Raw genomic sequence first — 27,429 nt, forward strand, 5'->3', positions numbered from 1 at the left:
TTACAACCCCCTCCCCCTTGCAATTACAACCATTTTTTTCCATGAGAGATAGCTCCTAAAACCCCCCAATTTACTTGAGCAGCTAGCATTTATGACGGTGTACAACGCAGATTCCACGCATCATCACAGGAAACATACAAATCAGTCAAACTTGCCAGTCTGCAGCTGCTGCTTGAACTGCACGTGTCTCCACCACATCAGTCTTCACTTTTTAGTTATTTTTGTGCATTATTTGAACTATTTAGTTTAGTTTTCCTCCATTTCTGTAGTCAATTTTGGTATTTTTAGGGTATGAAATGGATTTCCAGGAATGGAATCACCATTTATAACATTGCGCCTATGAGAAATAAGGGTTTGACTTATGACGGCTCAACTTACCACGGTTCTCCAGCAACCAATTAGGTTGTAAGTGTGGGGCTCACCTGTAGTGGTGACTGCAGAATTCTTCCTCATTGCTTAGCTCCTATCTGTAGTTTAGGCTTTTTAAGTAGCTCCACAGAACTGAATACAGACTCCATTCCACTGAGAAAAACACAACACTGTGAGCAAACTGATGTACAAACAAATATGCAGTGAATGAGAAATCATCATCTTTCTTTTTTTCAGAATTCTGGTAATGGGAAATAATTGGGTTAAGAGACAACAAAGTAGTAGGAAAAGCCCTTATTGCATCAGTATTGATTTGACAATGGCGTATATTGCTAAAGAAAGTGGTGGCATCACTAGCCCGCCGGTCATCCTATTAGGACTGGGTGACCAATTGTTCCAGGATGTAGGCTATAGCCACAGTACAGGAGGATCAATTTATTATCATACCACTAATCTTAAATGAGTTAATGGGCTGCAGGAGGTAAGACAGGATATAAAACTGATGTAACAATGCAGTGGTTCTACCATCTCAGGGATTATTAATTTAACTTGTATTGGTTTAAACTCTTTCCTCACTTTATTGAAGTCAATGACCAAATACCCATTGGCCTTAATAGGGGGAGGAATTCACTGCGGATGCTTTTTGCTTCTTAGTTTACAAACAGAGGAGGAGGAAGCATTTCCTTCAGATGAAATTCTCAACATTCCATTGAGCAAACTACAAGGAGGCAAACTGTATGCTGTTTGGGTCCAAGCCAAAAACGTCTTAGGCACAGCCCATTCAGAGCATCTGCAAGTTAACCTGGAGGATTTAGGTAACATACGGTAATTCAGTAATGGCTTTGCAAGCAGGTTGTAATATGCATGAACTACAAAAACCCTCACCAGAGTGATAAAATCTATATCTAGATGGATGTGCAGAACTGAAATTTTCTTATGAACATTGGTAATAAATTACACACCATTGCACACAGAATACCATTTAACATTAGGGAAACAGCTGTTGATGTGCATTTTGATACACTGTCACACTGTCAGCTAGTCTAGATCAGTGTTTCTCAACCTTTTTTTATAAAGTATCCCTTTAAAAATTATAAATACCCCCACTACTTACAGTTCACAGACACAAGATTTTTTTTTCTACCATCACAACACATTTGTTTAAACAATTTAATCGTAGCCAGGCAGGTGATGAAATGTTTTAGGTGTAAAAAGTACAAAAATAATAAAGCACTGTAAAAGAAAAAAATTCAGTTCTCCCAATTTCAGTTGTGTTGATGTAACCCCCAGATTTCTCTCAAGTACTCCTAAGGGTACTCGTACCACTGGTTGAGAAACACTGGTCTAGATGATGCTTGGTCCAGCCATGAATGTGGGGGACTAGACTTGATGATCTCTCAAGGTTCCCTCCTGTTCTATTATTCTATGGGCCTCTCATTTGTTTTTTGCAAGTTGGTCTGTTGGTCAATATTCTTTTACTAGTCACTATACTCTGTCCTTAGTTTTTTTGTGATGTGCTGGATTTGAGTAAGGGTATGTCTACACTTGCTCCCTCTTTCGGGAGAGGGATGCAAATGAAGACATTCAAAATTGCAAATGAAGCCGAGATTTAAATATCCCGTGCTTCATTTGCAAAATTGCGTTATTTTGAAATCGCGCTATTTCAAAATAAAACACGCTGTGTAGACGCGTTATTTCGAGAGAAAACCCTTCTCTCGAAATAACTGTTAAACCTTATTTTATGAGGAATAAGGGTTATTTCGAGAGAAGAATTTTCTCTCGAAATAACGTGTTCACACAGCATCTGTTATTTCAAAATAGTGCCATAACGTGATTATGCAAATGAAGCACGGGATAGTTAAATCCTGGCTTCATTTGCAATTTTGAATGTTTTCATTTGCAGGGCTCAACAAATTATGTAATCTACTCGCCTGTGGCGAGTAGATTACAACCCGGAAGAGCCAGGTTCGGGCGATCTGCGCATGTGCAGAACAATCTACACATGTGCAGATCGACGGACAGCGCGGCTGGCGAGCAGGGCTCGCCGCAGCTCGGCAAGCCCTGTTCATTTGCATCCTTCTCTCGAAAGAGGGTGCAAGTGTAGACATACCCTAAAGTACTTGTCGTTTAACATTGAAAGCCTGTGATTTGGTTGCAGTTACAGAAGATATTCACACTTTCTATTATTTCCAACATTAAATTCACAGTGAAAGTATAAAACTGATTAATGGAAGGTTTTCTTTAACTGACAGTGATACTGTACAGCACTTGTTATCTGATAGGGCTTTTTTAACAGGTTAAGCTGAAAAAAATCAAGATATATTTTTCTCCAAAGAACAACTGTCCTTCGTGATGAAGTATATAAATCATTATAGCAGAGCATATACTGATGCCATTTTCTTCATAGGCCCAGAATAGATTCATCATTCTTTTGTCTCTCTTGTAGTGATACCAGCTACACCTATTATCACCAAGGTTGAAACAACAGACAATTCTTCCCCAAAAACCATAATCCATTGGCAAAAGCAAACATCATTTGAGAACGTTTATTGTGAAGAGAGATACAAAGTGCTGGCAGATCAAACGTGGCATGTGAGTCAACCCTTTCTCAGCTAATTAACATGGGCCTGCTGCTGCTCCCATTGATATCCATGACAAAACTACCATCAGTGGGAGCAGGATTTGGCACTGCATGAAAGATCACTGGGCTAGGTTATTGATACCAATTTGCTGTGTTCAAGTCATGCAAGGAGAATGTCTATGAAACAAGGATTTGCAAGTGATGCATGTCCTACCTATGGACATAATAGCACCATAACAAGAGTATTTGGGGATTTAAATATCCCGTTCCTAATTTGCATAAAAATGGCCACTGCGTTTTGCCGACTCAGCACTTTGTCGGCAAAAAGCGGCAGTCTAGAGGGGGATCTGCCGCTTTTTGCTGACAAAGTGCTGAGTTGGCAAATACAGCGGCCATTTTTATGCAAGTTAGGCGCGGGAAATTTAAATCCTTGCCTCATTTGCAATGTCAACCTGCCTAATCTGAATCCCTCTGCTGACAGAGGGATGCAGTCCAGACATACCCAAACAGGTGATTTGAAAGAGAGAAGGCTCCAACTGAAATATTCAAGTAATACCTGCAGCCACATGCAGACTTTCATTGCTTTGTAACTCAAAATAGTTTACCTCTGTACTTGCAGAATTCTTTAGATAAACCCTGTACCTAGCAAAGGAAAAGTAACACAATAGTCAAGATATTTCCCAGTGTTATTCCTACGTCAGAGTTTAGATTAAATCACTTCCAAACTGAGCTAGAAAAAGTTATTCATATGAGAATACGAGTGTCCTCCAGGGGAGTTATACTACCATAACTATTGAGGATTAAATTCACACCTTACCGCTTATTGGTATAATGTCCAACATAGTAAATCCCTAAGCAAGGAGGTTGCTTTTGTAGGTCTATGCAACATCAGATGCTTAGGGCTCCATTTTGCACCACCCATGATTTACTGTGCAAAAGGTCCTGGGTGTATGTAGAGAACTTTCTCCACCCCTGATACTGCTAGAGGCATGGCACAATTCCAGTCTTTCCATTTGGCAGCTACTCCTTTCTCCTGACTCCCCCAGAGGTGCAAACAGACAAGAAAGGGACAGGACTATGGCTACGCCCCTTCCACATTGGCCAGGGATACGGCTCTAGGCTAAGGCACAGTGCAGTGCCCACACTGATCCTGTACTCTTGGGAGCTCTGGGAAGACTGATGCTGACTCCCTCCACTGGGGCAGGACTTGCTATAGTGTCATTAATAGGTTCCAATACGTTAGAAAGAATGTCTAATTTCACAAGGCTACGTTACTACAGCTTGGAAAGTTATATTGTTTGTCAATTTTAGATGAAAGGATGGAACAGCAATGTGACAAATGTGCCACACATGGAGTATTACTTGGAGTCAAACACAGAGTATGAATTTCAAGTGAGGTGCCGATTAATACGTGCCCAAAGCTATTGGAGTGGATGGAGCGTGCCCTTTGTTTACTCAACCCCAGAAGCTGGTGAGTTCATACCCAGGCTTGCAAGGGGATTTCTCCATCTCCAGCTCGCTTGCATCACTTTTTCTCTGCTTTTAAACTGAATGAGAGGGCTCCCCTGTTTGAGGCAGTTATCCAAGAGAGTGGAATGGTGCAGAACTGTGCTCTTGAACATGCAGAATCAGTGCACTTCAGGTGTTCCTTCCTGGAGCAGCAGATCCCATATCAGCGCATGCTAGATGGAAGTCTAGCTATGCCTGACCCCTGCCAGCCTACCAGAGTCCCTGTGGGCCAGGGTGCAAGGAATGGAAGTGTTAGCTGGGTCCACCTCTTGGTGCTCTCAATCATTGAGGGGGAATCCTGCCTCTGTGCTATGATGTTGATTAAGAAGCATTCTTGTATCTTCTTCCTCTTTAATCCAACAGAGAAACCAGAATTTCTCCCTTACAATGTAAAACTGGAATGTAGCATTTGATTTTCTAATCAGACTAAATGTTTAAAAAAAAAGTCACTTAAGCCATGCCCTATGGGACAATCTCTCTTGCTGCAAACACTTCCCACTTCTGGTTGGCAGACTATAGGGGAATAAATATATTTGTAATGGCATATGACACACCATTTCATACCTTAAAAGCATAAAGGGGATGTTTTTAAGAAGGGCTGAGGTATAACCTCCCTTTTCTGACCTGCACTTAGGTAGCTAGAGGTGCAGATATCCAGGTTTGCGCCTGCAATTCACACACACACACACACACACACACACACACACACACACACACACACACACACACACACATGCAAATGTATGTGCAAAGAGATTGACATTTTGTAATGTTTGGCCTTCAACTTTTCTGTGATGTTTATCCAATCAAGATAGATTTCATTTAGTTAATGCCATGATTCAGCCCATGGAGACACCCTTTCACGTCACTTGTTGCTCAAAATCTTGCCTCTTTCTCCAACAGAAGTTGGTCCAGTATAAGATATTACCGCTTCCACTTTGTGGATGTCTCTCTAATACCCTGGGGTCAACTGGGCTTAAAAAAAGACTGCAAATAACAACTCCAACTCATCTGAGGAAGTGGGTTGTACCCACAAAATCTCAAGATATGATATAATATATTTGTTAGTCTCCAAGGTGCCACAGGACTAGCTATTGTTTTTTAAGCATATAGAATAGTTAACATAGGAGATCTGGAGTCAGGACATTATGATTCCATGCCTGGCTTTGACAATGACTGAGGCATCATTTTATCCTCTCTCTGCCTCTGAATATATACCTGCTGGATGGGTACAACTCACATCTATCTCAGAGGGTTCTTATGAGTCTTAACATATATAAAAAACCTTCCTAAGAAAGGTGTTGATATGAACACAGAGGCTGTGTCTAGACTGGCAACTTTTTCTGCAAAATCAGATGATTTTGCGGAAAAACTTGCCGGCTGTCTACACTGGCCGCTTGAATTTCAGCAAGAACACTGACGATCTCATGTAAGATCGTCAGTGTTCTTGCGGAAATACTATGCTGCTCCCGTTCGAGCAAAAGCCCTCTTGCGCAAATCATTTGCGCAAGAGGGCCAGTACTGTTTTGTGCAAAAAAGCCCTGATGGCTAAAATGGCGATCAGGGCTTTTTTGCGCAAAACCTTGTCTAGATTGGCCACGGGTGCTTTTCCGCAAAAGTGCTTTTGTGGAAAAGCATCCATGCCAATCTAGACGCGCTTTTCCGAAAATGCTTTTAAAGGAAAACTTTTCCGTTAAAAGCATTTCCAGAAAATCATGCCAGTGTAGACGTAGCCAGAGTGGCAGTGCTAGCTTCTGCCTCATGTTTTTAATGAGCTAGTAAAACAGCTGCTTTACCTATTCTGCCTTTGCTCATAATGCAGCTGGCTCTCCTCTGCCCTGGCCAGTGCAGTGTGACACCTTCCTTAGATCACTGCCTCCCAGCAGGGGCACGTGCAGGAACAGTAGAGCAGCACCATCCAAAGCTTGAGCTAAACCCACTGCAGTCAAGGAGAGCCATTGACTGGGGGGCTGGTGGCAGGGGACCTTCCCTAGTGCCACAAATTCCCCCATTCGGGACAGGTCAGGTCCCGACGGAGCCAGATTGGGGGGTCCAATCTATAGATCCGTAAACAGCACCCAGCGTTACCACTACACCAGTGTTTTGCTGGTGCCCTCTGCTGGCTAATACATAGTACAACATTGTCAGTAGCCAGAAAGCTTGTGGGTTAGGCTAGGGTCTGCACCAGGGCTACTCAATTTTGGAAGCCCCAGGGGCCACAATGATACTCACAGTACATGCTGAGGGCCGCAACTTAAGTGTAATTGCATATACATGCAAATATATATGCAACTATATGCAATTAGCTTTTTTTAACACTGATGGGCACGGATACAAAGATTAAGGCAAGACAACACAACACACAAGCCCCATTTAAGTCAGTTCTGCTGATATGAATAAAATACAATATTTACCCAATTTCCACCCATATAACAGCACTTTTAATGAGCAATGACAGTCCAGGAATTTAACTACTAAAACACATATCAACAGAAGACCATTATATTGACTACATTTTTGTTTTGGCTCCCATCCATGGGCCGTAAACAAATGGGCCGCATGTTGAGTAGCCCTGACCTACACTATAGAGTGTTTTTTTTTTCAGTAAAAGCTATGCAAATTGCACTCCGCAATTTGCATAGCTTTTCTCAATCGCTTTTCCGTAAGAGGCTTTTCTGCCATTTGGACCAGTCTAGGTGGGTCCAAATGACAGAAAAGCCTCCTCTTTCAGTGGAGCCCTTATCCCACATAGAACAAGGTATACAGGGCTCCCTGAAAGAGCATGTTTGCTCTTCCGCAAAAAAAAAACCAGAGACCAAACATGTTCCTTAGACCCAGCAGAGTTTTTCCGGGATACCTCCCGGATAGTGTAGATGTACCCTACATTTCTTATTCCATCTGGACATGATTTATCACACTGTTCTTGTTTAGAACCCCATTCACTGGTGTGATGGCTACTTAGCCTCTGTCACTATTGATTAGGACATAAGAGATTCTATTTTAATAAGGCAATCACAGGGTTTGGGTTTTTTAGACAAAAATTCAGACGATACCTGATGTGGCCAAAGTGGACTAGGAACTCAGGAGAAAGCCTCACAAGTTTCTCTCTCAAAGGGGAGAGGGGATATTGTGTAAAGTTGGGTCTAGTGGTTGTGAGAATGGTCCCATTGGGAAGGGGAGTTGAAAGAAATTAATACAAAGCCTACCTGAAAGGCAGGGGAATGTATCCTGACCCCAAGCTGCTGCAATGAGAAGTGGCTGGGTTAGTTTTCTCTCCCTCAGAAGCTTGCATACCGAACCCTCATCCCTAGCCCCACCTCAGTCAAGAATTTAAATGAAGAAAAACAAAAATGAATTGTGTTAAGGACCCAAGCAAAGCCAGGTAAATCTTCTAGTATAATATAGATAGAGAATATGTTACATGAATTAAGAGCTGGCTGACAGATCTCAAAAGTAGCTATCCATGGGAATTATCATGGAATGGGAGAGTTTCTAGTGGGCTTCTACAGATACGACACATGATGCTAGTAAATGTTTTCACAATGGTCAGGAAGTAAATATAAAATCCCTATGAGAAAAGGTGTAGATGACAGAAAGATTGGTGGAGCAGTCAATGAGGGACAACAGGGCAGTAATACAGAGAAATCTTGATTTCTTGCTAAGCTGGGTCCTCTGACAAAGTCTACTCCTAGCTATTGGTGCCTCCTCCTGGCCATCCTGGAGATTAGTTCTGCCAGACTTTGCATCCCGATGATGTCTTCACCCATCCTGTCTCATCATGTGGTCCCTCTTGCTCCAGGAAATGCAGCTTCCTCTTTGTGACTTGGCCCTCTGGCTGGGTCACCATACATGGTCCCACCTTCCAGGAAATCACAGTCCCTCTTGGCAAATGGGCTCAGGCAGCATTCCTGCTCTTTGCTCCACCACTGCCACTTTGTCAGCGGCTGGTAGGGGCACATATGACTGCCCTCTACTTCAGATCCTGGCTCAGAGAGCTTCTCATCAGCAGCGTGGTTTGACCTACCCCATTCCTCACTGAGCTTTCCTCTGAGCCTTGCCTGCCTTCCCGGCTCTCCCTTTTTTCCAGGCTTGTCAAACCATACACCCCTTCCAAGGGATTAACTAAGCTATTTATGTCTAGACACATCTCCCTTTTCCCAGGGAGCAATTAGGGACTCCTTCCCTCTGGTCCCCTTCTGCTGTCTGTTCCCTGGCTTTATGGAAATCTCACTTATTCCCGACCAGCCTCTTTTCTCAGTCAGCCCCCTGCTCCACAGCTTCTCCTCCAAGTACAGCCTGTGTAGTTAATTGTACAGTCTAACCATCTTAACCCCTGCCAGGCCTGTCTGGAATAGACATCCATTCACTGGCCCATTCAAAGAAAACATGTTTTAAGGTAGCCAAATGCAAAGATATACCTCTAGGAACAAGGAATTTAGGCCACACCTACTGAAGAGGGGCTGTTCCCTGGATAGAAATGACTCTGAGAAGGGTTTAGGGGACAAACAACTGAACATGAGCTCCCAATGTGATAACATGGCAAAAAGGGCTAATGTGATCCTGGATCTAGAAGCACTAGTAAAACTAAGGAGACTATTTTAACTCTGTATGTGGCATTGATGTGGCTGGTACTGGAATATTTTGTACAGTTCTGGTACCCATGTTTTAACAGGGATGTTGAAAAAATGGAGAGGATACCGACTAGAGGCAAAGAAACAATGCAAGGGTGGGACAATCTCAAACTGTTTAGCTTATCAAACAGAGTGAGAGGTGATTTGATTACAGGATACAGGTACTTTGTGAAGACAGCATACTTCAATTAGCAGAATATATACCTAGTACGAACAAGCTCTTTCATTTAAAGGAGAAAAGCAAAACAAGAACCAAAGGTGGGAAGTTGAAGTCAGAATAGGGATGTAAACAACTAATCGACTAGTGACTATCCGATAAACAAAAGATTATCAGATAGTCAACACAATAGTTGACTAGTCACTCCACACCCCTTGCTGCCTCTATCAGAAAGAGGCAGCAAGGTGGAGGAAGAAGAGGGGTGCTGAGGGGAGCCTGCTTAAAAGCCAGTTCCCCCCAGCTCCAGCTCCAGCTCTGTAGGAGGGGGTAGGGGTGCAGCAGCGGTGTTCCACCTTTGAAATGTACAAGAGTCCCTGATGGGGCTCTTGTACATTTCAAAGCGGAAGTGCTGCATAGAGGCTGGGGGCAGGCTCCATGCGGTGTTTCAATCTTTGAAATGCACAAGAGCCCCTTATTGACTATTTGATTAGTTGATTAATCTAATTTGAACATCCCTGTGATGGGGCCTCCTGCCCTGTAGCTATTCCAAGGAGGTGACACCCCGCAAACTGATACCTCATCAGTAGACCTTGGCAGCTTTGTCACTCCAGGTCAGGCCCAGCAACCTAGTCACTCAGGGTATGTCTACACTACCCTCCTAGTTCGAACTAGGAGGGTAATGTAGGCATACCGCACTTGCAAATGAAGCCCGGGATTTGAATTTCCCGGGCTTCATTTGCAAGTGCGGTATGCCTACATTACCCTCCTAGTTCGAACTAGGAGGGTAGTGTAGACATACCCTCACAGACAGGCCCAGAGGCCTAGTTTCTCACAGTCAATGCTCCCCTCTTCACTGGGCCCCAACCCAGGTCCCTGTTGGTGGTGGGCACATTCCCAACCACCGGCTCAGTGGGGAATTACTCCAAAACGTGCTTAGCTCACCGGGCTGCCTCTTGGCTCCATGCCCTGGGCTGCTTCCTACCCCTGTCCAGCTGTGTAGGACGTGGTTTGCTGTCTGGCTGCTGCTCCGCAGGCGGCAGCTGCTGCTGTGGCTGCTGCTGCTTCCCTGGCTGCTGCTCCTCGGTTAGGGCAGGAGCTCCTTCCCTGCCGGTGGTCAGACCCAACTGACCAGCTTCTCTGGCTTTTATACTAGTGCTGCAGGGCGAGCATGCCCAGAAGGGCCGTGGAGGAGGGGCCTGCTCCACCCAATAAGCCAGTCCTCCACCCCTCTGGCCAGTGTGGGTTTGGTATACCCCATTACAAACCCTAAGACTGTCAGACAAATTCAAATTAGAAATTAGGCACAGGTTTTTAACAATGACGGTAATTAATTGCTAGAACAAACTATCAAGGGAATTCCCCATCTGTTGGCATCTTCAAGACTGGGTGCCTTTCTCAAAATATATGAAGCTTCAGGGGGTAGCCGAGTTAGTATATACAGGATAAACTTTAAAAACAACAAATAGTCTGGTAGCACTTTAAAGACTAACAAAGCATGGTATCATGAGCTTTCGTGGGGACAGCCCACTTCTTCAGCTGATCATCTGAAGAAGTGGGCTGTGCCCACGAAAGCTCATGATACCATCTACATGTTTTGTTAGTCTTTAAAGTGCTACCAGACTATTTATTGTTTTGAAAGATATGAGTTAGCCAAAAACAAGTTATTGGGTGAGTCATTTCAATGCAATGGTAAACAGGTGAAATATGTCTTGTGATACAGATCTAACAGTCCCTTCTGGCCTTAAACTCCATAAATCTATGAACAATTCATTGGTAGGAGGGCCATCCCAAAACATGCATAAGTGTCAATCAATAAAACCAAACCACAAAACTTCAGTTGAAAAGTCAATCAAATCAGATGTTTGGGAATAGTTCACTACATATAGTTCAGAGGGAAGCCCTGGGATTCTCAAGGCAACTACCAACTAATAGAAAAGGACAATTTCCCATTCCCACAGAGGAGATGGGGAAGACAGACAGAAGATACACAAAGCCATGCAAACAAGGCAGTGGACCCCAGCGAGTCACAGTTATAAATAGGGCTTGCATGGTGCCCAAATGAAAGACATGCTGTGGTGAGTTTGCTCTGGGAAGGAGCACTTGATGTTAGAATGCCTTCTATTGAGAAAACCCAGACCGACATCCTAGTCCAGACTGAACCAAGGCAAGCCTGACTTGGTTGAACGTAACTGCCAGCTCATGATAAAAGAAAGGTGTGATGATTCCTCAAAGGCTCATTTCATGGAGGGATTAAGAAACTAATAGCATAGTGCACAAAATACTACACAGTAATAATACATAACTCTACTGAGTTGGGTTGTTTCCACTGATGTAGTGGCAGAGCTATGTGCCAGCCGGTGTCTGAGACCAGGCATCATCAGCTCCTTCCCTGCTGTCTTAAGGAGCTAAACTAACAGCAGCTCAGTTCTTAATTATTATTAGAAACGTATCTTCCAGAGCCTGCATCTCAGAATCCCCCCAAAGGAGTGGTTTGAAAATAGTTGCTTATGCCATTCTTTGGTTTTAATACTGAGCCAAGTTTAGTAAGTCACGTGGCAAATCATGGCTATCACCTTGTTAATTAAAATATTAATACCAGAATTCATCTGTTCAGTTACTGTATTTCCTTTGAACGCAGCACCTTCTAAAATCCTTGATGTGTGGAGGGTTCTGGGTCCAGCACACACAGATGGTAGCCGAGAAGTGACCGTCTTGATAAAGGTAATGCATTTTCTTTTTCAAGCCCTGAGAGATGCTAAAATATCATTTATTAATTATTTATTGTGTTATATTATTAATTATTATTATCTATATTACTGTAACAGCTAGAAGGGCCAGTCATGGGCCTGGACTCTGTTTCACTAGGTGTTGTACAAATACAGGAAAAAAAAGTCCCTTTCGCAAAGGCTATGTCGAGACTATGCTTTATTTTCAAAAGAGGATATGCAAATTCCATGGGAATTTGCATATCTTCTTCCAATCTCACTTTCGAAAGTGGGTCTTTCCAAAGTGAAAGTAGTCTGGACACTTTTTTTTGAAAAAAAAAAAAAAAAAAAACTTTAGAAAGAGTGCATAAATCTCATTTTTTAAGGAAAAGCGGTTTTTTGAAAAAGGGGGGGATTCTGAAAGAAACGTGTCCAGACTACTTTCACTTTGGAAAGACCTGTTTTCGAAAGTGAGATTGGAAGAAGATATGCAAATTCCCGCAGAATTTGCATATCCTCTTTCGAAAATAAAGTGTAGTTTGGATGTACCCTAAAGAGTTTACAGTCTAAATAGACAAAACAGATACAGGGTAGGGTAGGGGCAGAATACATCTGCAGCAGGAATAGCGTGAGGGCAGCAACAGCATGTTAGTGGCCATGACACCACTTTTCTGGAGGGGGGGTTCTTTGCGGGGGAAATCAGCTAAGTAGAAGGCAGAGGGACCAGGCCCACTGATGAGAGGGGAGGGGGCAAAGGGAGCAGTCATCCTGGGGCCCAGCAATTCAAAAGGGCCTAGGACTCCCAGTTACCACCATTGCTATGTGGCAGCAGCAGTGGCCAGAGCCTCAGGCCCTTTAAATTACCACCGGAGTACTATGCCACACACTCGGGGCAGTCAATGGGCTATGAGGGAAGGGCGGTGCTCTGGGTGGCTGTCCCAGTTCCCCCCCTTCGGTGAACACAGAGCCAGCCCCCCCACTTTGCCCAGGGGCCCACAGAGGCTGTCAGCGACCCTGCTGGGGACACTTATGGAAAGGGGACAGTGAGAGGGAGACGAAGGTAAGAGGAGTGAAGCTGGGATGAAGAGACTATTGGTAAGTGTGTCTACGCTGCCAGGAAGTTCTGGGCGGTTTCACTGCAGTGCAAACCTTCAGGGGACCTAGAACCCAGAGCCTATCCCAAGCACCAGAAGCTGACGCTGCAGTGAAACAGACCTGCGGGCCGAGTCCCATCAGCCCAAGTCAGCTAGCACAGGCCAGCACTGGGCACCTAAGTGCAGTGCAGACATACCCTATGACTGAGGGAAAGAGGAGAAAGTGGTTGGAGCAAACAGGCAAGCACCGCTAGGCAGAGAAAGTCCTGTTGAAACTGTAGAAAGTTCTCCAGAAAAGACAAAGGTCCCTGCTTTAGCTGCTTCTGTCCCTCTGGCTGGCTAGTCTTTGCTTCTTTCTCCCAAGCACACACGGAGGTGGTGGGGAGGGGTGGGGGACACACCTCTAGATTCTGATGCCCTATAAGTGGGTGAGATTGTCCTCTCTGCACAGCTAAGGGGAAGGGGAGGGTGGAGATTTTAGTGTTTTAGCTCCAATGCGGAGCCGAATTAATGGTCATCTAGGAGCATTTCCCATCCTGGTTATATGGGAGCTCACAGATAAATGAAAATTGATGTTTTCCTTGTACAAGCAATAACCAGCCACTTTGTTCAAAGGAAGAAAGAGCACAAAAACAATGGCATGGCTGTATAAAGGTGAGGCAATGTTTGTTTGGGTCTATTCTATAGGAAAAATGGTCCAGAGTATTCAGCAAACTAAGCTGATGAGTCTCACTCCAGTCCTTTCAGATCCTTCAGATCAATTAACAATACTCTTGGTTCACAGTTACAATGTCATGCGAAGCATTGTCCTTGGGGATGGTGTGAAACTAGGAACATAATCCCCAGCGGAAGCAAATAACTTACTGTTCAATAAGGGCATTTATTTTTCCATCTTTTTCAGCCTCTTGCTCCAAAAGATGCCCGAGGAAGAATTCTGGGATACACTGTGTTCCAAGAAAGCCGGGGAGAGGTGGTTAACTTATGTAACACATCAGATACCCAGTGCAAAGTTCTGATTTCCCCAGCCATGCGTACCCTCTATGTGACTGCATATAATTCAAAGGGGAGTTCCATGCCAGCCAGTATAACAGTGACCCAAGAGTACAGTAATTTTAATGGTAAGCTTACGCACACATCATTAGGCTTAACTGAAATCTGGTTGTGTCAAAACTGGGGAAGGGATCATCTCTATATTACTTTAAAATAGAAAAAACCCTCTGGAAATTCTGCTCCCACCCACTTCTTTTTAGTGCTCTCCAGAAGATGCCAGGCTGTGCGCCCTGGAAACAATAAGCAGCTATATATTTCAAAGGCTCTTCTGTGATAATTTTCAACAATAAGTTTAAAAATAAGTTTTGGCCTGTCTGCATTGGCTAGCACCAACTGACATAGCCATGCTGCTTAAATCAGGTCTTGAAAACTGTCTCAGAATGTGGGCATTTTCCCCATATACAAAGGACCTTTGTGGAAATAACTACTTTCATTTCCAATAAATGGACAGTTTCACCTTTATGTCTCATCATGTAAAACAACGACAATAATAGGGAAATAGAAGTAGTTGCAGAGTCTAAGTCTGCCTCAGATTCCCCAGACCAATGATTGTGGTTTTCCACAACCACATTTTCCTGTTTTCTAAAACGTAGTTGCACTCAGCAACTGGGGAAAGTCCCACAGAAACTGTAAGTGAAAGGAATGTAGTGAAAATTACTAAATAGAAAGCGTAATAGGTAAAAAAAGTGGAAAATCAGATTATTCTTGAATCTCTGTTAGAAGAATCAAAGGTTGTTTCTTGTAAGCACCAACAGGTACAGATTTTGAGAGAGAACAGGTGTTACAATGGGCCTTTAATATGTGAAATATCTGTAAAATATGTCAATGTCAGTAAAATCTCTCTCTCTCTCTCTCTCTCTCTCTCACACACACACACACACACACACACACTTAAAGATCCGTTCTTAAACTATGTCAGAGCACAGGCAGTTTCGCTGTACAGAATGGTTTCGCTTTACAGAATGGGCCATTTAATGTTTTCCTATGACTAGAAGTTCCAGCCCACCTTAATCATATCACTTCTCTTACCTCTGTTTTTTAGATTTTGAGTCCCCCACCAACATGCAGATTAGACATGATGACCAGAGAGGAATCTTTGTCAAATGGGAGCTGCCTAAAAACACTGGCAGATTAGTTCTGTGGTTCATAGTGGAATGGATTTCTGCAGCTCAGCATAATCCGCAACACAATATTTTATGGAAGAAAGTCCCCAGCAAGGAGATACTTACATATATACAGGGTAAGATATGGTAACAGTCTTCTTGCTATTTACTTTCTGTATAGTGCTATAGGTGTAAACAAAGCCCTGTAGCTCAAAATACAACAAAAGAAAACAAAGAGTGTGAATTTAATTTGAGCCCTATCCCCTTGGTACTTTTAACATTACAAATAGGAGAAAAGAGAGCAGGTGAACATTTGTAGCAGATAGGCAGGAATTAAGAGTTACATGATCTGAAAGAGGCTTAGGACTGGAAACATGGAGATTACGCAGGAGGCTGTTCTAAATGTAGGCTGCACTGTGGAAGAGTGGACTGAGTCACAAAGAGGGAGAAGATAGGTATGAAACTTGGCTAAATTGTGGGGAGTAGTGAAGTCATACGTGAGCAGGGAAGATTGGTACCAATTCATATGTCTTTATAGAGAGCAAAAGAATAGAAGAGGCAGTAATATGTGAGGCAGCAATAGTCTTCTCTGTTTCTTGTTGCTGATCCCCCCTCCAATTGTAGGGGACACAACCTGCAGGCTTTATTCAGGCAAAATTCCCACAGAGGTCAAGCTTCCAGCAAAATAAGGATTGTGACATGTGTCCCTTTATGCTGAATACAGTGTTTTGGTAGCCATTTTGATCCCAGGATATGAGAAAAAGACAAGGTAGGAGAAGTAATGTCCTTAGTGGGACCATCTTCTATTGGAGAAACTTCAGAAGAAGAAGAGCTCTATGTAGCTCAAAAGCTTGTCTCTTTCACCATCATCATAGAATCATAGAATCATAGAATAATAGGACTGGAAGGGACCTCGAGAGGTCATCGAGTCCAGCCCCCCGCCCTCAAGGCAGGACCAAGCTCCACCTACACCATCCCTGACAGATGTCTATCTAACCTGTTCTTAAATATCTCCAGAGAGGGAGATTCCACCACCTCCCTTGGCAATTTATTCCAATATTTGACCACCCTGACAGTTAGGAATTTTTTCCTAATGTCCAATCTAAACCTCCCCTGCTGCACTTTAAGCCCATTACTCCTTGTCCTGTCCTCAGAAACCAAGAGGAACAAATTTTTGCCTTCCTCCTTGTGACACCCTTTTAGATATTTGAAAACCGCTATCATGTCCCCCCTTAATCTTCTTTTTTCCAAACTAAACAAGCCCAGTTCATGAAGCCTGGCTTCATAGGTCATGTTCTCTAGACCTTTAATCATTCTTGTCGCTCTTCTCTGTACCCTTTCCAATTTCTCCACATCTTTCTTGAAATGTGGCGCCCAGAACTGGACACAGTACTCCAGCTGAGGCCTAACTAGTGCAGAGTAGAGCGGCAGAATGACTTCACGAGTTTTGCTTACAACACACCTGTTGATACAACCTAGAATCATATTTGCTTTTTTTGCAACAGCATCACACTGTTGACTCATATTCAACTTGTGGTCCACTATGACCCCTAGATCCCTTTCCGCCATGCTCCTTCCTAGACAGTCGCTTCCCATCTTGTATGTATGGAACTGATTGTTCCTTCCTAAGTGGAGCACTTTGCATTTCTCTTTATTAAACCTCATCCTGTTTACCTCTGACCATTTCTCTAACTTGCTAAGGTCATTTTGAATTATGTCCCTATCCTCCAAAGAAGTCGCAACCCCACCCAGTTTGGTATCATCTGCAAACTTAATAAGAGTACTCTCTATCCCAATATCTACATCATTGATGAAGATATTGAATAGTACGGGTCCCAAAACAGACCCTTGAGGAACTCCACTTGTTATCCCTTTCCAGCAGGATTTAGAACCGTTAACAACAACTCTCTGACTACGGTTATCCAGCCAATTATGCACCCACCTTATCGTGGCCCTATCTAAGTTATATTTGCCTAGTTTATCAATAAGAATATCATGCGAGACCGTATCAAATGCCTTACTAAAGTCTAGGTATATGACATCCACCGCTTCTCCCTTATCCACAAGGCTCGTTATCTTATCAAAGAAAGCTATCAGATTAGTTTGGCAACTTCTATCGGTCCAAGAAAATAAATTACTTCACCCCCCTTGTCCCTCAATTATAGTGAATGCAGTGTTCCTGATCCCCACATTTCCACGTGATCACATTGGCATTTCATTCTGTACTGGTACATTATGAGGAAAATGTGAGAAACCTGCTTCAAGTGGAAACTGGCAGCTGCATTCATCACAATAAATACAACTTATAACAACAAATGAATACAGGCAGTCCCCGAGTTACGCGGATCCGACTTATGTCGGATCCGCACTTACGAACGGGGCTTTCTCGCCCCGGAGCTCGCAGGCAGCGGGACTGCCCAGAGAACAGCGGTCCCGCCACCTCGACCTCCGGGGCGAGAAAAGCTGCTCCGGGTGCCCCTGGTCTGCTGGGGACCATCTCCAGCACACCAGGGACACCTGGAGCAAAGCCGGAGAGGCGGAGGGGTCCCACGCCTCTGAGGCTTTGTTCTGTCCCAGGCTCGAGATTCAGCCGCTGTTGAAACTGATCAGTGGCTGATTCCAGGAAGCTGGGGGCAGAGCAATTCTGCCTCCAGCTTCCTGTAGTCAGCCCCTGGTCAGTTTCAGCAGCAGCGGCTGAATCTGGAGCCAGTTCCGACTTACATACAAATTCAGCTTAAGAACAAACCTATAGTCCCTATCTTGTACGTAACCCGGGGACTGCCTGTATATCCTTCGTAGTCATTGGATTTCGTTTTACATCATAAATGAATATTAAAATAATTCCCTTTCATAAACCCTTAGGCTACATCTACACTGTCCAGTCTTGAGCAAGAACATATGCAAATGAGGCATGGTGATATTCATCGCTGTGCCTCATTTGCATATGTTCTTGTGCAAGACTGCGCAGTGTACACGTAGCCTTAGTGAGTAGAGGCTTTGAAGTGGAATGCACAGTGCAGAAGACCCAGCTTCCCTGTAACTGAAACACAGTGAATTAATTCCACCATCTAATAAAATATATATCACCACAGAGATTTTAAAATGTGCTATAAGGCACATACGCATAAAAATTCTGTAGCAATTCTAATTCTGCAGTTATAGATCTATAGTTTTTATTATTGGTGAAAAGTTTGATACTCAAATTCTCTCACAACACAATCTCCAATTTTATGCATCAGAGCATATTCGTCATACATAAGTTAACTATTCAATCTGTATTAAACTGCAATTTCCTTCTGAAGTTTTTAATAATACACTTTTTTTTCTAGGCATTTTTTGAAAGCCACCACTCATGGTGGTGTCACGGTATCCATAGGGCTTTTCGTCTTCAAAGCACTTTAAAGACATTATTTAATCTTCACTGTAGTATTAATAGGTACTTTTCCCTTAGAGATGGGGAAGAAGAGAGATTTCCAAGAACTTTTTTTTAATAAAAAATAAATATATAAATACATAAATTAATGTAAAAATCCCCCAAAATGAAAATATTTTAGCCAAAATCTCAAAATATTTTGGTTTGGCCATGCTGCAGAGCCTCATGGGAAGTGTTGTTCAGTTGCTTTGTGTTCCCACTGTCCTCTTTGGGCTAAGCTTCACTGTCAGACTACATCTTTCTATGATACATAGTGCCAATGAGTCCCATGATGCACTGCTTCCCCTCTCCAAAAAGCAGAGCTTGCAATTTATCATTCAGCAGTTGAATTTCCACTGCAAAAAACTGAAATTTTCCACACACACACCAAAAAATTTGACCAGTTGTTTGCACAAGCAACTTGTGCAAGCTGTACAGCGAGTGTGAGTGATGGGAATGGAATTCAATCATTCCTAGCTCCCACCTGTTCCCATATAATTTCTTTTCTCATTTTATTTAAATAGCCAGGTAGAATTTTCTGCCATTTTAACTTTAATTTGAATAGAAATTTTAATTAAAACACTATTTTTTTCAGGAGACATCAAAGCAGAAACTCTCATTAACATTTCAGTATATGCAGTGTATCAAGATGGAATAAGCAAGCCATGTTCTGGCCAGTTCTCTCTGGGGGATTTAGGTAAGTGTACTCATGCTGGGATGGAAGTAACATTTCAATATTCAGCTTTATGGAAAACATCCCCCTCTCCCAGATCTTTCTGTGATTTGGCAATTTAGTAGAGTTACTTAATTTTATAAACGATGGCTAAACCCCATCAATTTTCTCCAGTCTTCCTTGAATGATACAGAAAAGTAGAAGTTTAGAAGGAGTTTAAAAGAAGGGGTTTTAATTTGGACACTAGAATACCAATAGCATGGACCTTGCTGAAACAGTTGCACTTTGGCTTTGTATGAGTATAATGTAGTTTGCAGATCATGGGACACAATATAATTAAGGCTGATGCTCAAGGGAATCAACTGCCAATTTCCACACGTGTCGATTAAAACTTGTGCAATGGGGAGAAATAGCATCATTTTTTACAGGGAGAAAATGGCAAAGCTGTGACCCTTACTAACCCCCTGTGGAGAAACAGCTGTACAGGTCCCAAACAGGACCCTAAAATGGTGGTCTAAAATATAGAAAAAATATAGGGAAATGAGAGCAAGCTTTGCATAATCTCCAACATTCTGAGGGTGCGTCTACACAACAAAGTTATTTCGGAATAACAGCCGTTATTTCGAAATAACTATGCAAGCGTCTACACAACAATTCTGTTATTTTGAAATGATTTCAAAATAACAGATGGCTATTGGGACTTCTGTAAACCTCATTCTATGAAGGATAATACCTATCCCAAAAACAGCTATTTTGAAATAAGGCATGTGTAGATTCTCCACTTCTGCTATTTAGAAATAGCCCTTCACCAGGGCCATTCTAAGTTATTCCTCCTGAGGCTCTAAATCGATAAAGCACGTCTACATTAGGGAAACCTGCCTCCGACTAATTTTGAGGCTTCCCTGCTTATTTCGAGAAGTGCTATTTCAAAATAAGCTATTTCGGAATAACTATTCTGGAATAGCGTATTCCAAAATAACTGTGCGGTGTAGATGTAACCTGAATGTCCCTGCCTTCCTTGTAGGATAATTGAGTAGCCTGTCAGATTGTTTTGGCCTCTGTTCTGCTGGAGAACTAGAGGCCCAATGTTAATTGAGATGTTCTGTGCAGCCATTCCCAGCTGAAAAGTCCGGTTTGGACAAGCCTTTTTTTTTTTTTTTTTTTTTTTGAGTGTCATCAGCATGGAAATATGGCCTCTGGAATGGTGGACAAATCATGAAGGGGCATTTGATTGTTTAGCATATCTGGCATGTAAATACCTTGCAATGCCATCTACAAAAGTGCCATGCAAATGCCTGTTTTCACTTTCTCATGACATTATAAATAAGAAGAGGCAGTGTTATCTCCTGTGAATGTAAACAAACTTGTTTGTCTTAGTGATTGGCTGAACAAGAAGTAGACTTGTAAGCTCTGAAGTTTTCAATGTTTGCTTTTGAGTGCAGTTATGTAACAAAAAAAAATCTACAGTTGTAAGTTACCCTTTCAGAATAAAGAGATTGCACTACAGTACTTGTATAAGGTAAATGGAAAAATATATATTTTTCATTTACCATTTGTACAGTGTGAACGTTTGTAATAAATAATAAACACTTTGTTTTCCATTTCAACATGGAATACAAAACATGAAAAGGTAGAAAAACAACCAAAATATTTAATACCTTTGAATGGGTGTTTAACAGTGTGATTAAAAATACAATTAATCATGATTATTTTAAAACTGTGATTTGTTTTTGAGTTAACCCTGTGAGTTAACTGCGATTAATCAATAGCTTTACTAGTTACTATTTATCAGCAGATAGGATTCCCAAAGAAACTAACCAAGCTATGGATAAATCCTTGTACAGTAAAACTCCGATGGTCCGGCATCTGATGGTCCGGTACTGCTGATGGTCCGGCACCATCAGGAACCCGGAAGTGGTCCGGGCAGCCGGACCATTGGAGCTGATCTGCCCCCAGGTTCCCTGATTCAGCCGCTGCTAAAACTGACCAGCGGCTGAATCCGGAACACCTAGGGCAGAGCAGCTGGGGCGCTGCCAGGTAGGTCCTGTAGTGCTGCCCCTCGGGGCTGGGAACCCAACCCGGCAGCGCCCCAGCTGTCCCTGATTCAGCCCCAGTTGTCCCCGATTCAGCCGCTGCTGAAACTGACCAGCGGCTGATTCCAGGAAGCCCAGGGCAGAGCAGCTCTGCCTTGAGCTTCCTGGAGTCAGCCGCTGATCAGTATCAGCAGCGGCTGACTTGGGGACGCCTGGGGAAGAGCAGCTGGGGTGCTGCCAGGTTGGTCCAGTAGCGCCGAGGAGCGGTGCTGGGGGACCAACCCGGCAGCACCCCAGCTGCTCTGTCCCAGGCGTCCCCAAGAGCAGCTGGGGTGCTGCCGGGTTGGTCTCGCCGTGCCTTGGGTCGGCGCTACCAGACCAACCCGGCAGCACTCCAGCTGCTCTGCTGCGGGAGTCCCCGATTCAGCCGCTACTGAAACTGACCAGCAGCGTCTGAATCAGGGACGCCTGGGGCAGAGCCGGACTATCGGAAGGGGGGGGCTATGAGGGGTGGCATCCCTCCCCACCCACCCCAGACCCTTCATAGCCCTCCCTTCTGATAGTCGGCAAATCTGATAATCCGGCACCCCCTGGGTCCTAAAGGTGCCGGATTATCGGAAGTTTACTGTATTTCATTTACTCCTTGTGGGAGAAAAACCCCAGATAGCATAAGAAAGACACTATATCTTGAACTCTCAACAAGATATGACTTAGGGTAATGTTTGCTGCGTTGCTGAAGGCACTACAGCAGGGGTGAGGAACCTCAGGTCCAGGGGCCGGATGTGGCCCTTGGCTTGCCTGGATCTGGCCCTAGAGGCTCAGTCCCCTCCTTCCCCCCCGCAAGCATTGGAGAGCTTGTGCTCCAGCTCCCCCATTGCACCACTGCAGGACTGATACACACAAAATCTACTAGGCTGGCCCCCCCAGGCTCCCTTGTGAAAGGAGAATGTGGGGAGTGTCAGGGGCCACATTTGTGAGCATTTGGTTTGTTCTGTGGGTTTGTTTTGTTTTGTTTTGTTTTGCACTTTTGTGCGGCCTCTGACTGAGTTTTCTGTGGGTCAGTGGCCCCCGACTCAAAAACAATGTCCTACCCCTGCACTACAGGATCTGACGATAAAGTGTTATCAGTACAGTTGAGTTAATACCGTCTTAGGATTTAAGACCAGAAAGGACCATTAAGTATATAGTATGACCTCCTGAACTACACAGGCTAAGGGATATCACGTGATAATTCTTGCATCAAGCCCATATCTTCCGACTGAGCTAGAACATAGCAGTATTTATATTGCTATTTTAAACCACATAGGTGAGATCAAATATGTGCTGGACAGGAGAAATGCAACTTAATCACGGGGCTGCTGAATTCTGCATTTGTTGCAGCTATTGAATCTTTTAATCCAACTTTGAGGTGACAAAAGCATTGGTGACTATTATGTATATACATGACTGAGGGAAATGATCCATGTGATGTAGATATATCATTTATTCCAGTCACCCAAAATCCCAGTTATTCAAGAATTTTTTTGCAATGACTCCAAAGCACTTAGCTAAGTCGGTTTGTCTCTGTTAACAGATGATTTAGGAAGCCCGCACATGTAAAAACTATTCCAAGTTCATTGGGAATATAGGTAATTTAGCTGTGAATCACACTTGGGCAAAACCGAGTGAATGCTTTTTTCTTCATTTGTGAAGTAGGCATATTCCCACCTTTGATTATAAAGCCATAGTGTCAGTCTGAATGTCAGGTCAGATCAAAGACTGCACTGAAACTAATGCCAGGACAATTATATGAAATAGTATGATGGAGCAGTGATATTGTGACACATATATTTCATCTAACAGGCAGAACGGTCCAGAAAAGGAGAGAGAGTCTCAGAGTTTGACAGTTTTCCTTTTTCATTGAAGTCTTGGCTAAACAAGACATTTTTAAAAAGGAAATGTTAACTACTTGAATAAGCAAGTTGAAGTTCCAGACTTCCTGAGCGTTACAGGACTTTCTCCTATGGGTTTAGTCATGGTGGCTGACAGAATTGCCAGGCACCTAGCCAAAGTGGGGAGCCAGCCCTCAGATCAGTATCGCACAATCCCATCCCCCACCACTCCTAGAAGCTGCCGGGATCACACCACATGGGGCTCCCATGGCAATTTAAAGGGCCTAGAGCTCTAGTTGCTGTGGCTGCCTTTTGAATTGTTGGACCCCAGGGCAATTGTCCGCTTTTCCTACCCCCATCAATGAGCCTGGACTTAGCCAAGTCTCTACAACCAGAGCCTAAGACCTTTCGTTGTGCTGTTTTCCAGACACTCAGGCTGTGTCTAGACTGGCAAGTTTTTCTGGTAAATCAGCCGCTTTTCTGGAAAAACTTGCCAGCTGTCTACACTGGCCGCTTGAATTTCTGCAAAAGCACTGACGATCTCATGTAAGATCGTCAGTGATTTTCCGGAAATACTATGCTGCTCCTGTTTGGGCAAAAGTCTTTTTCCAAAAGACTTTTGCGCAAAAGGGCCAGTGTAAACAGCACAGTAGGGTTTTCCGCAAAAAAGCCCCAATCGTGAAAATGGCAATCGGGGCTTTTTTGCGGAAAACCACGTCTAGATTGGCCACGGATGCTTTTCCGCAAAAAGTGCTTTTGCGGAAAAGCATCATGTCAATCTAGACGTGCTTTTCCGAAAATGCTTTTAATGGAAAACTTTTCCGTTAAAAGCATTTTCGGAAAATCGTGCCAGTGTAGACGTAGCCTCAGGCTACGTCTACACTGCAGGCTTTTTGCAAAAGAATGGCCGTTTTTGCGCAAAAACTTGCGGAGCATCTATACTGCACGCGTGTTCTTGTGCAAGTAAACTTACAGTAAAGCATCAGAAGAGAGGGCTTCTTGTGCCAGAGTTATTCCTCTCCCCACAACGAATAAGCCCTCTTGCGCAAGAGCTCTTGCACAGGAAGGCAGTGTGGACAGGCAACAGGGGTTTCTTGCGCAAGAAATCCCGATGGCTATGTAGAGAGGTGTTTTCCCCCTCAGCATTGGGGCCACCTCACCAGATAATGTCCCCACGTGTCGGCCCCTCTGTCCAGTCTCTATGACCTTCTTCTGGGCCCTTGAGGCCTAGTCACCAAAAAAAGCCGTTTGTCTAGAGTACAGAAAAGGCTGGTAGGGGGACGTGGGCCCTCCCTCTCCGCCGGGTCCCAGCCCAAGGCCCTTTAGGCGGTGACTGTTGCTCCTGCCTGCTTGGTGGGGAATTCAGCTGCTACACACCGAGCGGCTCTATCTGTCCTCTGCCTTGGGATGCTTCCTACCACACCCTGGTACTCCTGTAGTCTGCTCGTCTCCAGGCCCAGTCCTTATCCGGGGCTGGCGCTGGGGTTGCAGGCGCTCCTCCCTCCCAGGCTGCAGGCTGCGGCTCTGGTATCAGCTGCAATGGAAACACGGAGGCGGGTGCAGCCTGACCTACTCCTTCCCCAGCTGCCTCCCTTCCCGCAGAGCTCTCTCTGCTTTTATACTCTGGCTGCCAGGGCCGGCTCGAGCCATTCCTGTGCCCTGGGCAGCAGGCGTGCAATGCATGTGCGGCTCTGCCCCCGGGTACACAGTGCATGCGCGACCCCACCCACCCAGCGCGCTGCACCCCTTAGAGCTGCCATCAGGCACCATGCGGCCCCCGGCCCCGGGCGCGCGGCGCCTGATGGCAGCTCTAAGGGGTGCCGTGCGGCCAGGCACGCAGTGCCTCTTATAGCTGCCATCAGGCGCCCTCCATAGGTTGGCGCCCCAGGCAGCTGCCTAGCTAGCCCCCCCCTTAATCCGGCCCTGTCTGGGTATGTCTACACTACCCTCCTAGGTCGAACTAGCGGGGTAATGTAGGCATACCGCGCTTGCAAATGAAGCCGGGATTTGAATTTCCCGGGCTTCATTTGCATAAGCGGGGCGCCGCCATTTTTAAAACCCCGCTGGTTCGAACCCCGTGCCGCGCGGCTACACGGGTCTCAAACTAGGTAGTTTGAACTAGGATTCCTATTCCTACGAGGTGTACTGGTAGTTCGGAATAGGAATCCTAGTTCGAACTACCTAGTTCGAGCCCCATGTAGCCGCGCTGCACGGGGTTCGAACCAGCGGGGTTTTAAAAATGGCGGCTCCCCGCTTATGCAAATGAAGCCCGGGAAATTCAAATCCCGGGCTTCATTTGCAAGTGCGGTATGCCTACATTACCCTCCTAGTTCGAACTAGGAGGGTAGTGTAGACATACCCTCTGGCTCTGCTGGAAGCATGCCCAGCAGAGCTGGATGGGCAGGGCCTTCTCAGACAGCTGGGCCTGGGCTACTCTCTGCCCTTCAGTGTGGGGCCTGTCTGCCCCGCCACAGGCTAAAATGGCCATCAGAGCTTTCTTGCGCAAGAGAGCGTCCAAACTGCCATGGACACTCTTGCACAAAATCACATGGCAGTGTAGATGCGCTCTTGCGCAAGAACTCAAAAACAGTTCTTGCGCAAGAAGCCTGCCGTGTAGACGTAGCCTCAGATTAGATCAGTTCACTTGCACTAACTACCCTCCTTATGTGCTGGCCTGTTTCCCTTTTGATCTCCTCCTGCAAGCCATGCATGCTTGTCATATGTTCCGGTTTACCATACAAGACTGTGGTCTCGGCCATCAAAATCCACACTCTTGGGGGAATTGATAATGCAATATCTCTGATGGGATCATCTTACATCAAAGTGCATATTGGTGTGGGGCCTCTTGGGCCAAAATCAACAGCTTAACCCCTTCCATATCAGCCTGGGGTTTGAACAACTTATCACAAATTGTATACTGTTCCTATATTGCTTCTCATACCACCATACTATAGAATAGAATAGAATAGAATAGAATAGAATAGAATAGAATACTCATTTCTCCTTGCTTATAATGAGTCTGTATTGTGTGGACTCCCATTATTTGTTGTTTGAGACTATTTGGACAACCACTGGTTTATTCATGAGAAAGTTTTGAATCCCATATATCTCATACATTTTAGCCTGAATTCATCTGAAACAACCAGTTAATGGGCTTGATTCAGGAATTACTGGGTGAAATTACCGTATATAGCTTGTGTTATGCCATAGGTCAGACTAGATTATCTCAATGGTCTCTTCTGGTCTTCTGGTATCAGTATATGAAAATTCTGTTTAGCTTTCATTATTTGCTACTCTTATCATTCACTCATTATTCTCCAGTTTAAAAAGTATTTGGTCATCTAATCAAGGAACCAAAACAATGCTATGTCCTTTTGTGTCCAGTCTCACATGCTGTTAATCACAAGTAGTCAAAGACTTAGTTGAAATAAATATTCAGTAAAAAGCAGTTTGCATAGACTTTTGATAAAAGCTTTCAAAACCCAAATATATTCTTAGAAATCATGGTGGGGTCATGGACAGAATGAAGGGCCAAAATGACCAGAGAAGCTATTTGTAAGAAAAGATTCAACTAATTAATTAATATCCAGGATGCAATTTCCACCAGAGCCACATGATGGCAGCATTTCATGTAGAATATAATAATTCTGTGTCAACCTATTGATACTGGCCAAATATATGTTAATATATAGATCAATGCATTTCTCATTCCACACCCACAACTTCTCCACTGTTAACAGAGAAATTGTGAAAATCATACAATGGCAAGTTATCTTGAGAAAATTTAACTTCATACAATGGGCTTTTCACATAGGCCAACAAATTACATCAGGTGAAGTTCATGTCCTTAATTCAATCAGAGCACAGACCTAAAGATAACCTTAATTCTTTTAAGTGGCGCTCAGTGACATTGCAAAAGTGATTTTGCGCTATATATGGCCATTATTATGGCAAGTTATATTGTAGTAGAGCCTAGGACAACAGAGAAACCCAAGACAGAGTAAATTATACAGTGCATAGACTGAAATTGTGCATAGACTGAAATTTTCCACAGTCTTGACTCATTTGTATTCAATCAGTATTTAAAACGGCATTTCATATCCTGAGAAACAAACATATGTTTGGAATTCAATACATCTTGTGATGATGTTTATCATTAGTAGGATTTGCAGTTCTTGAAATCCAGAACCTGTTCATGTGTAAACCTATTATTTTTCCTTTATAAATGGCATTGAATTATT

General features: G+C 43.9%; 1 protein-coding gene across 2 annotated transcripts in view; it reads left to right on the forward strand.

Moving 5' to 3' along the window:
• IL23R (interleukin 23 receptor) overlaps positions 1 to 27,429 on the forward strand; it is a 57,076-nt gene that overhangs the window by 12,947 nt on the left and 16,700 nt on the right. For both annotated transcript variants that reach the window (XM_014574560.3, XM_075936189.1), the window contains exons 5-11: positions 1,024 to 1,184; positions 2,816 to 2,961; positions 4,262 to 4,421; positions 11,886 to 11,968; positions 13,948 to 14,164; positions 15,139 to 15,336; positions 19,207 to 19,308. In XM_014574560.3, coding sequence (XP_014430046.2) covers positions 1,024 to 1,184; positions 2,816 to 2,961; positions 4,262 to 4,421; positions 11,886 to 11,968; positions 13,948 to 14,164; positions 15,139 to 15,336; positions 19,207 to 19,308 — 1,067 coding nt within the window. The remainder of the gene's footprint in view (positions 1 to 1,023; positions 1,185 to 2,815; positions 2,962 to 4,261; positions 4,422 to 11,885; positions 11,969 to 13,947; positions 14,165 to 15,138; positions 15,337 to 19,206; positions 19,309 to 27,429) is intronic.

This window comes from Pelodiscus sinensis, chromosome 9, assembly GCF_049634645.1.
Source record: "Pelodiscus sinensis isolate JC-2024 chromosome 9, ASM4963464v1, whole genome shotgun sequence".
NCBI classification, from domain to species: domain Eukaryota; kingdom Metazoa; phylum Chordata; order Testudines; family Trionychidae; genus Pelodiscus; species Pelodiscus sinensis.